At 52.5% G+C, this 12,909-nt stretch overlaps 1 protein-coding gene across 1 annotated transcript in view; it reads right to left on the reverse strand.

Moving 5' to 3' along the window:
- The window catches only part of CA12 (carbonic anhydrase 12), a 56,752-nt gene extending 44,302 nt beyond the window's left edge, over positions 1–12,450 (reverse strand). The window contains exons 1-3 of the mRNA XM_046007815.1: positions 12,433–12,450; positions 8,839–9,075; positions 3,652–3,672 (exon numbers count right to left, since the gene is read on the reverse strand). Of these exons, the coding sequence (XP_045863771.1) occupies positions 3,652–3,672; positions 8,839–9,075; positions 12,433–12,450 (276 nt within the window). The remainder of the gene's footprint in view (positions 1–3,651; positions 3,673–8,838; positions 9,076–12,432) is intronic.
- Positions 12,451–12,909: the final 459 nt, after the last annotated feature.

A 12,909-nucleotide genomic window follows, 5' to 3' on the forward strand; every position in this document is an offset into this window, starting at 1 on the left:
AGAAAGCAGCATGAGGAACGCAGCGGCAGTGCCTGGGTCCTGCGGAGTCCTGCCGGAGCCCAGGACCCTGCCACCACAGCAGAGAAGCTGGGCAGGAGGGCCTTTGAGGGGCTCCAGCCCATTGTCTGGCATCCCCAGGCCAAGCCACCATCATTCCTGAGTTCCCTGCGTGGGCATGGAGGGGCTGGCCCCGAGGATACCCTGTAGGTAGGGCCCTGGACTCCAGGAGAGGTGGACGCCTCCAGGAGGAGGGCCTGGCTTCCCTGTTCCCCATCCATCCCATCTCCTCTGAAGGCTTATCTTATTCCTCCCAGATCTCTAGAGACAGTGACATCTGCTTCTGAGGGAGCTCGCATCTGGGGAGCACCAAAGCAACGTCTGATGTGCTCAGGGTTGGAGCTCAGGGCCCACTCTCTGCTCACATGATGTGCGCTTAGGTCCTTAGTACCAACACAGTCATTCTTTTTGGTTGCTCTGGTGTTTTGAACACACTAAGGATTTTTTTTTTTGTTGTTTTTTTAGGGGTATTTTTGGTTTTTGTGGGGAAGGGCCAAAAAACCTTCCAGGGTAAGGATGACTCTCCCAGCCAACTGGAATTTGTTAACTCTTTTATTGACTACAACACACATACCCAACAGTGTGTCATCAGTGAACAGTGAACAGCTTGGTGACTTCTCACCATCTGAACACAGCCCCCACACCAAGGAACGAAACATAGCCCGCACCCACCTCGTGTCTCCTTCCCATCACCCCCACCACAGGAGCGCACCTGTGACCTTGACTTCTAACACCAGAGATTTCACTTCGGCAAGCTGGAGTTGATCTTTTGCTCACAGGGCAACCTGATTTGCCACTGCCCCCCCCCCGCCCCCGCCCCGGTTCAGGGTTGGTGGAGCTGCTGGCGTCCAGCAGGACTGATTTGGAACTGGTTCCCAGTGGGGATGGTCTGCTCAGCAATTCTTTTTTTTTTTTTTTTTTTTTTTTAAAGATTTTATTCACTTACTTGACAGAGATCACAAGTAGACAGAGAGGCAGGCTCCATGCTGAGCAGAGAGCCCGATGCGGGGCGGATTCCAGGACCCTGCGATCATGACCCGAGCCGAAGGCAGAGGCTTTAACCCACCGAGCCACCCAGACGCCCCCTGCTCAGCAATTCTAAACCCAGGACACAGCTTCAGCCACCCTTCCGCAACCCCAGAGAGATGCACAGGGGCAGGGTGGGCCCCAGCTTGGCCATCGGATGGTCCTCCTGTCTCCAGGCAGGCCATCCAGGAGGTCAGCCTGGTGACTTTGTGGAGGGGGAACAGGAGTAGGGTTCTCTTTCCATGTGCTTCTGGAAGTCCTGCCCTGTGTTCCAGGCCATAGGAGGCCTCTGGATCAGGATGACTCAGCAGCATCTACGTGCAAAGTCGCTGAGGTCTGCACCCTGGGAAAGCCAGCACATGACATCTGGCTCAACTTGCCAGTGCCGCCCTCACGACTTGGAACCCGTTTCCCCCCCAACACCTATGCCAGGTCCTCTGCTTCCCTGCATGACTCTGAGCACTGGTGCCAGCTGCCGGCCTGGACCTGTCTGCCTCTGCCTCCCTGGCCTCCCTGCATCTGTCCTCCTTCACCGGGCTCCACGGAGGGTGAACCCCATGTCATGTGCACTCAAGGCACTCATCAAAAGCCAGATTTTCTCTGCGCTCAGCCTGTGCATGTCCCACACCATTCGACTCTGCAGAGTGCGTCTCCAGTGGTGCAGGGCACGGGCGAGGGGGCCGGCCAGAGTGAGCGGTCAGGAAGCAGTGCTTCTGCGCTGCTCCTGTCACCCCCCACATGGTCCAGACTCTGCTGAGTCTTCCTGTGTCAAGTATTTGTCCCGCCTCTCCTTCCGTCTGCCTGCCAGCCCCAAGCTGGTTGGGAAGACGTCAAATAGGAACTGTGCAAAGGCCAGAGCTCTTCCTGCGCCCCATCCTTCCCTCTCCAGTCCCCACTGCCATGTGACTCTCCCTAAAACACAGATGACTCACTGCCCTGCCCCTTCATCTCTGGGACAAAATGGGAAGGGTCCAGCCCGCCCCTGCCCATGTCTTCCCCTGTTCGACCCAACATCTCTTTCTGACCTTAGAGTTAATTGCTTCCCTGGAACACTTTCTGTGGATGTCGCCCCACACCCCCCAAATACCATCTTGTTGTTTCTTGCCTCGGCTCATGGGATGCCATCATCATCTTGGCCATCAGCACTTCCTTCCTACCCCCACTGAATCCTCTCCATCCTCCAAGGTCCAGAGGAAAGCCCCCCCCCCCCCAGGGAGCCCTCCTTGGCCATCCAACCCAAGCACTTTTTTTCCTCAGAACGATCAGCGCACTGAAGCTTTATTCCCTACCTGCCATTTTCAGCCTTGAACCGGGAGCTGCAAGTTCTTCCAGCTACGGAGCACAGTCCTTTTCATCACCCACCCACGTAGCGGCATTTCTTGCACAAGTAAGTTCGTAAGGGATATTAGTAATGATGGAGCCATGCAACGCCGGAGCCAAGGAGACCCTGGCCTGTAGGTGGTTGGTGAATTAGCGCAGTGAATTTTCTATGCCTCCCGGGCTAACAAACAGCCAAAGCCTAGCTTTTGCAAATCTAAGCCAGACCTTTCTGTAGATTCTGCTTCTGCTGGGATCAACTCCTCTGCTGGTCACCCCTCCTACCGTGCCAAGGAGGCCAGTTCCAGCTTCCTCTTCCTGGAACAGTCTATCTTGCCCAGTGGTCCTGACTGCCCCTCACAAGACATGAATGTCCTCGCACTTGTCTGTGCACCCAGCGCTCCGCCTCCCGTTCCCACCCCAGCTGATGACCAGATTCCCAGTTCATTTCATACGCCAGCTGAGCTGATTGCAAGCTGCTTATTTTGCTGGCCTGCCGGAGATGGCAAATGTCATTCTTGATCCAATCCCCCCAAACCCCGCTGCATATGTGATGTCCCAGTAAGGACAGGCCAGCACCACCTCTGAACCCCAAGTACTGACAAACATGGCAACAAGATGTTAATTCTGGACACGTGGACCTGAAATTCTGGGGCCTGAGCCAAACTTCCAGAAAGGAGCCCTTTATTCTTTGTTTATTGTAAAATAAATGTCCTATGGAGGAGAAGGTCTCTGTCCCACCCAAGGCCCCTGCCGTCTGGAGGTAACCAAGGCACAGTCACCTGGGAGGTTTGGTAGAAATCCTTGCAGGACTCTGGAAAGTGGAACGCTAAGATTCACAGTTTGAATGCACAGGGCAGGTTCCTGTGCTTGGAGAAAGTACCACATGCAGCCCGTGCGGAACAGTTCTTTAGAGAAGCCTTCGTACTCTCTTCACGATACCAGAGTTGCTCTTCTCAACCCCGGCGATAACCTCTGCAGATCACAGCATTTTGGGCTTTTTCATTACATACACCGGTCTCCTCCAAAAAATATCTAAGGGGACGCCTGGCTGGCGCAGTTGGTGAAGGGTGCGACTCTCGATTTCGACTCAGGTCATGATCTCAGGGTCATGAGATCGAACCCCATGTCAGGCACATGCTCTAAGCAGAGATCTCTTTCTCGCTGCCCCTCCCCCACCCCGCTCAGGCTCTCTAAAGTAAATCAATCTTTAAAAAAAGAAAGAAAGAAATATTTAAGATCTCTACTTACCAAAATAGCTCCACTTGGATCCTGCAAAGAACAAAACAAAGTAAAGTAAGTACCACAGAGCTTGAGCCAGTGAGAGAAAACGCTATAGATTGGATTTTGAAATGGGTGCCGCTGGAAAGGAGGCGGATGCCCAGATGGCAGACTTTGTCAGAGTCTGCGTCAGATCAGCTGCTTCCCAGAGCCGCTGTGCACCAGAGGGGAGGCACGGGGCAGTGACTGGCAGCCAGGACTCGCGGGGGGAAGGAGGGGAATTCTTGATTAGAAGCCTTTCAGATCCTAGAGAAGCCAAATTTTATCTTCTGAATATGTAAAAAAAAAAAAAAAAAAAAAAAAATTCACAAGTTGCAAAACCCAAAAACTCCCAAAGGGTACACAGTAAAAGCTCTTCCTCCCACCTAATCTCCCTGCTTCCAGGAGAGAGAGAGAGAGAGCCAGCTTTATGAGCTGCTGGGAGCATTTTCACAGTGTGACTACTCACACGTACGTAATCACATTCTTTCTGCCCATTTCTGCACACAGATGTCAGCATACTGGAAACACTGTTAGGCCTCTTGCTTTCTCCCACCAAACAACACACCCTGGAGAGCCGTTCACACCAGTCCCTAAAGAGGAGAAAACTCTCTTCCGAAGGAAAGTTTTTCCTTGAGGAAGCTGCCACCCTCCCCCGAGTTAGAATTCCAGGGGTGGAGAGAATGTGTAGGAGAGGTTCTGCCAGGAATATCACGGAAGTCACCAACCGCCTCCCACTCCACACCCTTCACGCACAGAAGTCCCCCGTTCCTACATCCAAACATACTCAGAAAAAAAAAAAAAAATGTTGCAGAGTTGCCTGCTTGGTACCCTGCCTGAAACCTCCCTCTTCACCTCACAGAGATGCTGAGATTCAGGGTGTCTCAGAGGACACACCCAGTGAGAGGGACTCTTCAAATCCCAAATGCCTCTCCTGATGCCACCACGATGCCTGGCCCACAGGGTACAGTCAGAAGTGGAAGGTTCTCACCTCCCCTTTCTCTCCTGGGAACTGATTTGCAGTGAAACCTAACTGACCGGCAACCTGCAACCTTAACCACAACTGAGCATTTCCTACTCGAGCCAACAGTGATTTTTAAAAGCGAAAAGAGGATTTTGCTGCTTTTGCAAAGCTAGTTTAATCTCATGGTTTTCTGTAGTTCTGGTTCCTTTCTTTGCCTCCGTGCTTTTTTAATTAATCTTGTTTTTAATTTTCAAAATGGTAATATCCAGTTATACTTGGACATGGCTTAAAGCATCAGATGGTTCTAAAAGGCTTTTTAATAAAGCAGTCCCCTGGCACCCCTCGCTAGTTTCCTGGTCCCTAGAGCACTTTGAAGCCTTTTTCAATTTGGGCACTATCTCCAGATCCCAATAAAACAGGCCTGTATGGTTCCTCCGTGATTTGTGTAGGTTGAGGTATTACCGACCTCCTCCCCAGAAGAGAAGCAGTGAGGTCCCCAGGGGCCACCTGCAGCCTATCACCTTGCTTTATCCATAAGGAAAAGAAAGTCCCCTGCCACGCAGTGGAAGATCAGTGTCTGCTAAGAAGTGTCTCTGCACATTTGCCAGGCCCTCCAGTAAACTCGGGAACTTTCTGAGTCTCCTTCTCGATCTTTAGGGTATTGCAAGGAGTGAGGGGGCTGGTGTTCAAACACCTTAGAATATCTGGTGAGTACTTCCAGACCTCTTCCCCACAAAAATGCCCACAGGCTTGGACACACAAAATTTCATGTGCAATTAATTTCAGGAGGCCCACAGAACCCCTTAAAACCTGCTATGGACCCCATAGGAGTTAAGAGTCCCAAGATTAACCTCCCTGGAATTAGCAATTAGATGAAAACAGGCAGAACCAAACCCCCCAGCACACGAACTGCCAGCCCTTTGCCTGAAATGACGCTGACAAGGAACAAAGAAGGCATTGCCTTGGAACCAAGCTCCAACCTCTTTACTGAATCTCTCCAGGCATTTTTGTCTGAAATACAGTTCTGGATTTCAGAGCTAGAAGAATCCAGACCATTGCCACTGGTCAGAGCTGGGCAGAGCACTTGGGAGCTCAGCGCACAAACGTTCACAAGTAATCGGGGAGTTCATCCTCACAGCTAACCTGGAGAGACGGGCCGCTCCCGGAATCCTGGAGGCCACCAGAAACACAGCGGCTGCCTCCCAGCAGTCCAGCCTGGGCCAAGAGTTTAACTGCACCTGCCCCCAAATCAAATCATCACCTTTACTATTCCACCTCTTCTGAGCTCTCCCTACCAAAGCTTGCTACGCCGTCTCCCGCTTGCTATGCCGTCTCCCGCTTGCTATGCCGTCTCCCCTGTCGGTCTTGGCTCATCCTCAGATGTGGCATCCAGGTGATACTGCGGGAAGCTCGGGGACCAGGCCACAGAGTGGACATCGGGGACTGAGACCTCCGGTGGTGACACAGGACCGGGGACGCCTTCTTTAAAAGTTGCAGCATCCGGAGTAAACTTTCCTGCCTTCCTCTCTCTGAGCAAGCCCACCTGGTCCTCAAGCTTTGGTGCTTTGGGTATAAATGACAGTGTCTGGAAGGACTCGGGAGCTGGAGGCTGGGGAGAAGCAGCACCATACAAGGAAGGGGGGTGGTGGTCATCAGATGAAGGTCAGGGCCCAGCCTGGTCCCTCTTCAGCTCAGAACTGACCCGAGGAAGACTCCCTAAGGGATATGCATGCACACGTGTTTGTTTTATTTGCAGGTAGCGCCTCACGGTTCCCCGCCTCCTGTTTAGGGCAGGAGTCCTGACCGCACGCAGGAGGCAGGCCAGGCCAAGGCCCCTGCGGCTACACCTTGGAGGCTTCCTGAGGGAACAGGCTTTTCCAGGAGGGACATTTTGCCTTTTCTGTGGGGAGACCTGGGAGGCCCAGCTCCATGCCTGTTAGAACCTGCAGGCCTACTCTGTACCGGGCAGGGAGAACGCCTGAGTGCTCACTTAGGAAGTGGGACAGACAAGGATCCAGGCCAGGGGTTCAGGGCCCTGCCTGCTTCCTGCTCTGGATCCTAGAACCTTCTCTGAGTAACCGTCACTGGGGCAGCCAGAGATTGCCCAGCTCTCCAACCAGGTTCAGGCAGAGCAGACTCCACAGAAATCACTGAAATGTTTCCCACAGCGACTAAGCATTCCAAGGTTTTCTCCAGAAGACATGTGACCTCACCTTCTTATGCTCCCTTCTCTCCACTCCAGTCATTTTTTTTTTTTTTTTTTTTTGACATTCCCCAGTGCCAAATGTTGGGAGTTTAAATGCTCGGGGAGGGCAGACTACACTTTGGCCTCATTACCTAGCTTAACCCCCTCCTCTCCCCACCTTGGGTTAATACTGACACTCCACATCTTGGTGACCTTTGCTTTGACCTTGTCCCCTGAGGCAGTTAAGCAGCCAAGAAAACTACATGAGGAATAACAGAATAAAAACGGTGTTCTTAGAACCTGGAGGTAGGCAGGCTGGCTACTCAGTGTGGGGTGAAAGTGGCTTTTTGTCTGCAAGGTCCCCCACCCCAACTTGGAGGATGGGGAGGGAAGGAAGGCAAAGGAGGAGGAAGAATGAGAAAGGGCAGGGACAAGGGCTGGGGCTAGGGAGAGAGAGAGGAGAAGAGGGAGGGAATGGCAGGGAAGGCAGGGGAAGAGAGGGAAGGGAGGAGGAGCTGCCCCAGAGTGAAGGGAGTAATAGGCTTTCTGGAAAAGAGCCAATGAATGGTTGTTTCTCTCCTGTCTCTGAGCACCTTGGAACTACAAGAGAGATTTCTAGCAAAACTTCAGCTCCCTATGCAGCTTTCTCAAAAGGGGAATATATGTCAAAGTCTACAGTTTTAAAAATTAACTTCCACTTTCATATAACCACTTTCTCCCACAGAAAATTTTTTTTTAATAGGCTCCATGCCCAGCATGGAGCCCAGCATGGAGCCTAGCATGGGGTTTGAACTCATGATCCTGAAATCAAGAGTCTGGCGCTTAACAAACTGAGCCACCCAGGTGTCCCCCAACCTTCTCTTTCTTCCGGACCAGACAAGGGAAATATCAACCAAATCTTGGCAGCCAGTGGATTTAAGTTGAATTAAGAGTAATGCCAACACTGCGACAGGCCAGCTCCCCGACCTCCCTCCTACCCAGCCCCGTGGACACAGTAACCTCCAGCAGAGAAGGAAGCTCTGAGTTTTCATGCTACAGAGCAGGATCAATTTCCCACACCACTGTCGGGCAAGGGCAGATCCATTTCCAGCCGTCACAGTCATTTTTAGCCCTCCTACAAATGTTTCAGCCTAACCTCGGCCCAGGACCTCCGACCGGGAATGGTAGAACCTACAAATGTCCTCACAACTTGAAACAAACTCCATCAAGGGCAGGAGCTACCATTAGTTACCCGGGAAGTTTCCACAAAAGTCACTACCTACTCCCAGAAAAGTGCTCCCCCAGCAGTTGGAGAGGCAGGCAAAAGCTTGGCATCCTCTTACTTCTCCTAAGGATTAACTAACCTTGACCTTGGCCACGCACCCAAACTCACTGCCAAGACCGGAGGCTCTGGTTCAGGTCCCCACACCTCCTCCTGCCATCCCATTGGGTACCCTCAGCCTCCAGCCTGTCGGGGTTAAGCGCCCTAATTACACTCAGAAGTGAGGTGTGTATGCGCTTCTGAGTGCACACACTCACGGTCAAGATAGTAGAGCCCTTCTGGAGAAAAACAATGATTAAGAATGGGATGCATCATCCCTTTGACTTGGAGGTAAAAATGGTAAAGAAAAGCATCCACCACTGTGGGAAGGTGCTGCAGCTGGGGCACGACAAACCCTTGGGGCTAGTCAGGCGTCTCCGACGCCACATTCACTCCTCGACCACCTGCACAGGAATCGTGGATGGGGCACATTTTAAATCTTGGTTCCCTTTCTCACCCCTCCAGACCTGGGGAGAGCTCCAAGAACGCAGGAGCATGCTTTCATCCCAAGACAACATGCTTCCGCCCACCGCAACAGGTCGTGCCTGCCCAAGGAAAAAGAATTTTCCAAAACGCCTTTTCCAAATTGTCCAAAAATACGCCCCTGGAGAGTATGCTTCCCCGAAATGATTTTGCTTTAGCATTAGCGAGCCCCGCAGGCAGTCTTCCGGCCAGGTACGGCTGCGCGCTCGGGACCGGGACCGAGGGAGGAGGAGGCGAACACTTTACCGTGGAGCGGGGCCAGGCCGGCCGGCTGTTCCTGTAGGCAGAGGAGCAGGAGGACGGCGGCGGCGGCGGCGTGCGGTCTGCAGGACATCGCGCGTGGCGGGGGCGGGGCAAGGGCCGGGGCCCGGGCCGGCGCGCCGCGGGGGTTCCCGCTGCGTCTGTTCCCGCGCTGGGGACCTTGTGCGCAGCCCGGCAGTGCGAGCGCTTCTGTTCTTTGGGCGCCCGGCGCGGCGCGGGTCGCTTTTATAGAGCTACTCAGCCCTAAGCCCATGATGTCATCGTGGCGGGGGGAGGAGGCGGGAGGGGTAGGTGGAGAACGCCCGGCCCGCAGCAGGTCCCGAGCCCCGGTTTCGAGGTGAGTTGTAGCCTGACTTCAGCCGCGCTCCGCGGGACCGCGCTCACCTGGGAACCCCGGTGTCTCCGTGGGAGCGGCGGGCAGGGCTGGGGGAGAGCCGCCTATCCTTTCCCTCCCGCCCTCCCCCCACCCCAGGAAGGGTGCGTCTGGAGACTGGCTCCCGGGGTCGCTGCCTTGGTCTGTCGCAGCCTTACTGAGAAGCCCCCTAAGTATAATGCCACGTGGAAAAGAGCCTCCTTTAGTCCCCCCACCCCAGTCGTGTGCCAGGCCCACGTTAGGGACCGGAAAGGAGAGCAGAGAGGGTGCGTTCCAGCTCAAACTCTGCAGATGGTACAGTGCAGCCTGATAAGGTCTTGCATTTTCCTTTGGACACAAAGAAATTCATTTAGAATAGGTAAATAGCACAGCGTGGGTACGCGGTAAACAGCTTTTCGAAGCAATTAGACTGACCCTAGTAACTCATAAGCTGCTTCACAGTATCAGTCCGTTCGCTAGGAAGCTGGGGGAGGGCTAGCCCTTCGGCGGGTTAGCAGCGGAAGAAAAAGTCCTGTTTATTGACTACCTAGGATGTGTCAGGCACCGTGCTAGGCGTTTTGCATTGGGGTCTGGGTTCGGCTTCCAGTGCGTATTACCATCACCTGTTGTTCATTTCTGCCCGCTTTTCACACATTTGTGTATTAAGTATACCTATGCATATATTGAGTCAAATACATGGGGCTCTGTTTCCCCTTTGTATTCAGTCCATGTTCACTTGTTAACTTGGAGGTTTTATTAACCTAGTGATAAACCTTCCTCCTGCTATTACTGCCACTTACTGTTCCCATTGTCCTTGTCACTTGTGCTTCTGGCTTCCCTGGGCCTCCCAGTGTCTGCTCTGCTCCCCATGCTGGGCTCCGTTTCCTTCCTGCTCTGCGACCTTGCCTATTCTCTTGGCTCCTTGCTGCCTATAGACATGCTTGACTTGCTTGACCTACAGACATGCCTACAGACTTGCTCGACCTCATGAGGAAGGGTACTCACCCAGCCCTGGTACATGACCCCTGATTTTGCCACTTGGCCCATCCTGCCCTATTCTCTTGGCCACCGCAGCCTGACCAGCCTCAGCTCTCTCCCGTTTGTGCTGACTCTCAGCCTCCGCGGACTCTCAAGCCGGCCTCAGCGCCCAGGGAAACCACTTGTCCAAGCAGGTTTTGGAGAGATAGAGCAGCTTCCATGACAGAGTCACCGGGAAGCACATGCCATCCGCATTAGAAGGGGTGCTACTGTTCTGTCCCTATCAGCTCAGGGATTGTTTGTGTTCATAAAGAGCTCCGAAGTCTTTTTAAGGAAGTAGTTACAAAGACAATCTTGTTACCAGCACTTCCAGACCACAGCAGGCTTAAGGATGACCTTTTCTCCCGGCAACTCTTGATAAAGAACCTTGAATGAGCTCCAGAGCAGTGAGTGAGCTGCTCACTTGTGGCTCTTAAGACATTCCTGTCTCTGATTTGTCATCAAGGGCTTAAGGAAATGTACATGAAGGACACAAGAGATAGAGAAGAGCCCCTGCGGCTTTGGAGATGCACAGACTAAACCCAAGCAGATGAAATCATTCATCCCCCAGCTCACGACAAGACACAGGGAAGCTGGGCCACGTACACACATTTGGTTACTCTCAGTTCACGTGTTTTCCCATTATGTCTGGTAAACATTAAGTTCAGTTTGTCCTGGAGCATACATCTCCAGGGGTTCTTCAAGAATCCCCAGAGAGGGACGCCTGGGTGGCTCTGTGGGTTAAAGCCTCTGCCTTCAGCTTGGGTCATGATCCCAGGGTCCTGGGATCGAGCCCTGCATGGAGCTCTCTGCTCAGCAGGGAGCCTGCTTCCCTCTCTCTCTCTCTGCCTGCCTCTCTGCCTACTTGTGATCGCTGTCTGTCAAATAAATAAAATCATAAAAAAAAAAAAAAAGAATCCCCAGAGATGTGGGGAGATTAAATAAAAGGGGGGGAATGGATGTAATAGAACAGTAAGGCAAGATTGTGAACTGGGTTTGATGGGGGAAAAGGAGAGGGTTGGATGTTTACTACTTGTCTGGATCAGAGATGTGGTTAATTAGTAAAGAATGGATAGCAATTAAAAGAGAATTGAGGATATAAACTGATTCAATTGCCCTAAGAGCTTTGATTTTTTTTTTTTTTTTTTTTAGGGGATCAGAAGAGTGGAAAAGCAAACAGGAATGGATGGAATGACCAATCTTCTAAAGTATTGAAGCTGAATGTCAAGCACCCCCTCGCCGCCGCCGCCCCCCCCCCCCCAACAAACAGCACAAACCTAACCGGCTTAAGTTCCCATCTCTAGGAATCTTTCCTTCCAGAGGCTCCTCTCCCTGAGGCCCATGTAGCCAGACACGTCTGGGCTCGCTTTGCCATCATCAGATGGGGCGCTCGTCAACCAATAACTAAGCCATTGCTCAATGGGCTAAGGTGGAAAGGAGAGACCTTCAGCACTCAAACTGTGGCAGCTGGCATGCCCAGACAGAAGGCTCCAGGGAGAGGAGCTCCTATACAGTGTCACCACTGGAATCAACAAGAGGGCAAGGCTGACGACTCAAAGGGCAGAGGAGTGCGGAGGAAAGGAGCCCAAGATGTGGTGTCTGGAGGTCTGGGCCGAAGGGCCTGTCCCACCACGACTTACTGAATGGCCTTAGCAGTGGTACCACCTCTCGAAACTTCAGTTTCCTCATCTCGAAAGTGCAGATTGTCATCCCAGCCCTTGGGTCGCTAACAGAACTGAGATCTGGCTGGAAGGAGATAAGGCAAGTGGGAACTTTTCTGTTCATTATTCACCCTGGGTGTGCCAGGCACTGTGCTAGGCTTCGTCCTTGCTCTTGGAGAGCGTGTAGATGTAAAACGGTCTCATGAACAATTATATAATTATGATCAGAATAAGTGTGATGCAAGGTTGATTTATAACCAGAAGGGATCTCCTCTGCCCCGGGGCAGTGAGGGGAGACATCACCCATGTAAGAATTCAATTCTGTGACTTCATAAAACCTTCGAAATGCACAGTTAATACTGGGCTCCTCTTTCTCAAAGCTGGCCCCACTTGCCCATACTCAAGCTAGTCCTTGGCCTGTCAGACATAACAATGCCCCTAGAGAGACTGCGATTTCTCAGGGTAAGAGTTAACCCTTCAAATGGGGTCACTCAATTGGGAATGCTAAAGAAAGGACTGGTAGGAAGAGAACTAACATTCATTGAGTACCTGCTGTTTGCCTGACATTGCGCTTGCGACTTCATTCTTCCAACAACCTGGGGGGAGGGTGTTAGGTTTGCCATTTTACAGATCAGGTATCTGAGGCTCGGAGAAGTTCAGTCCTTTCCTTGAGTGAGGCTTTCGAGTGGCAGAGACTGAGTCCTCGACCAGATGATTCTCTGCCTCCGCGGCCCAGGAAAGCTCTTTTCACAACTATCCCAGCAGATCCCTTAGATGGGGCTGTTCTGCTTCTGGAACCTGCTGAGATGAGGTTGCTCAGATCATTTATTTGATGATGAGGGACACGGTGCACCAGCTCTATGAAATCATGCTCAGCATGGGACACGGCTGTGTCCTCCTCCCCAGTCCCCATGGGGTGACTGAAAACCTCTGCCCCCTGATCAATGCAGAGCACACCTGCCAAAGTGTGGGACAAGGAACCCGAGACCGCAGAGCTCTGATTCTGCACAGTTCTCCAGCCAGTGA

This window comes from Meles meles, chromosome 6 (assembly GCF_922984935.1).
Source record: "Meles meles chromosome 6, mMelMel3.1 paternal haplotype, whole genome shotgun sequence".
Classification (NCBI taxonomy): domain Eukaryota; kingdom Metazoa; phylum Chordata; class Mammalia; order Carnivora; family Mustelidae; genus Meles; species Meles meles.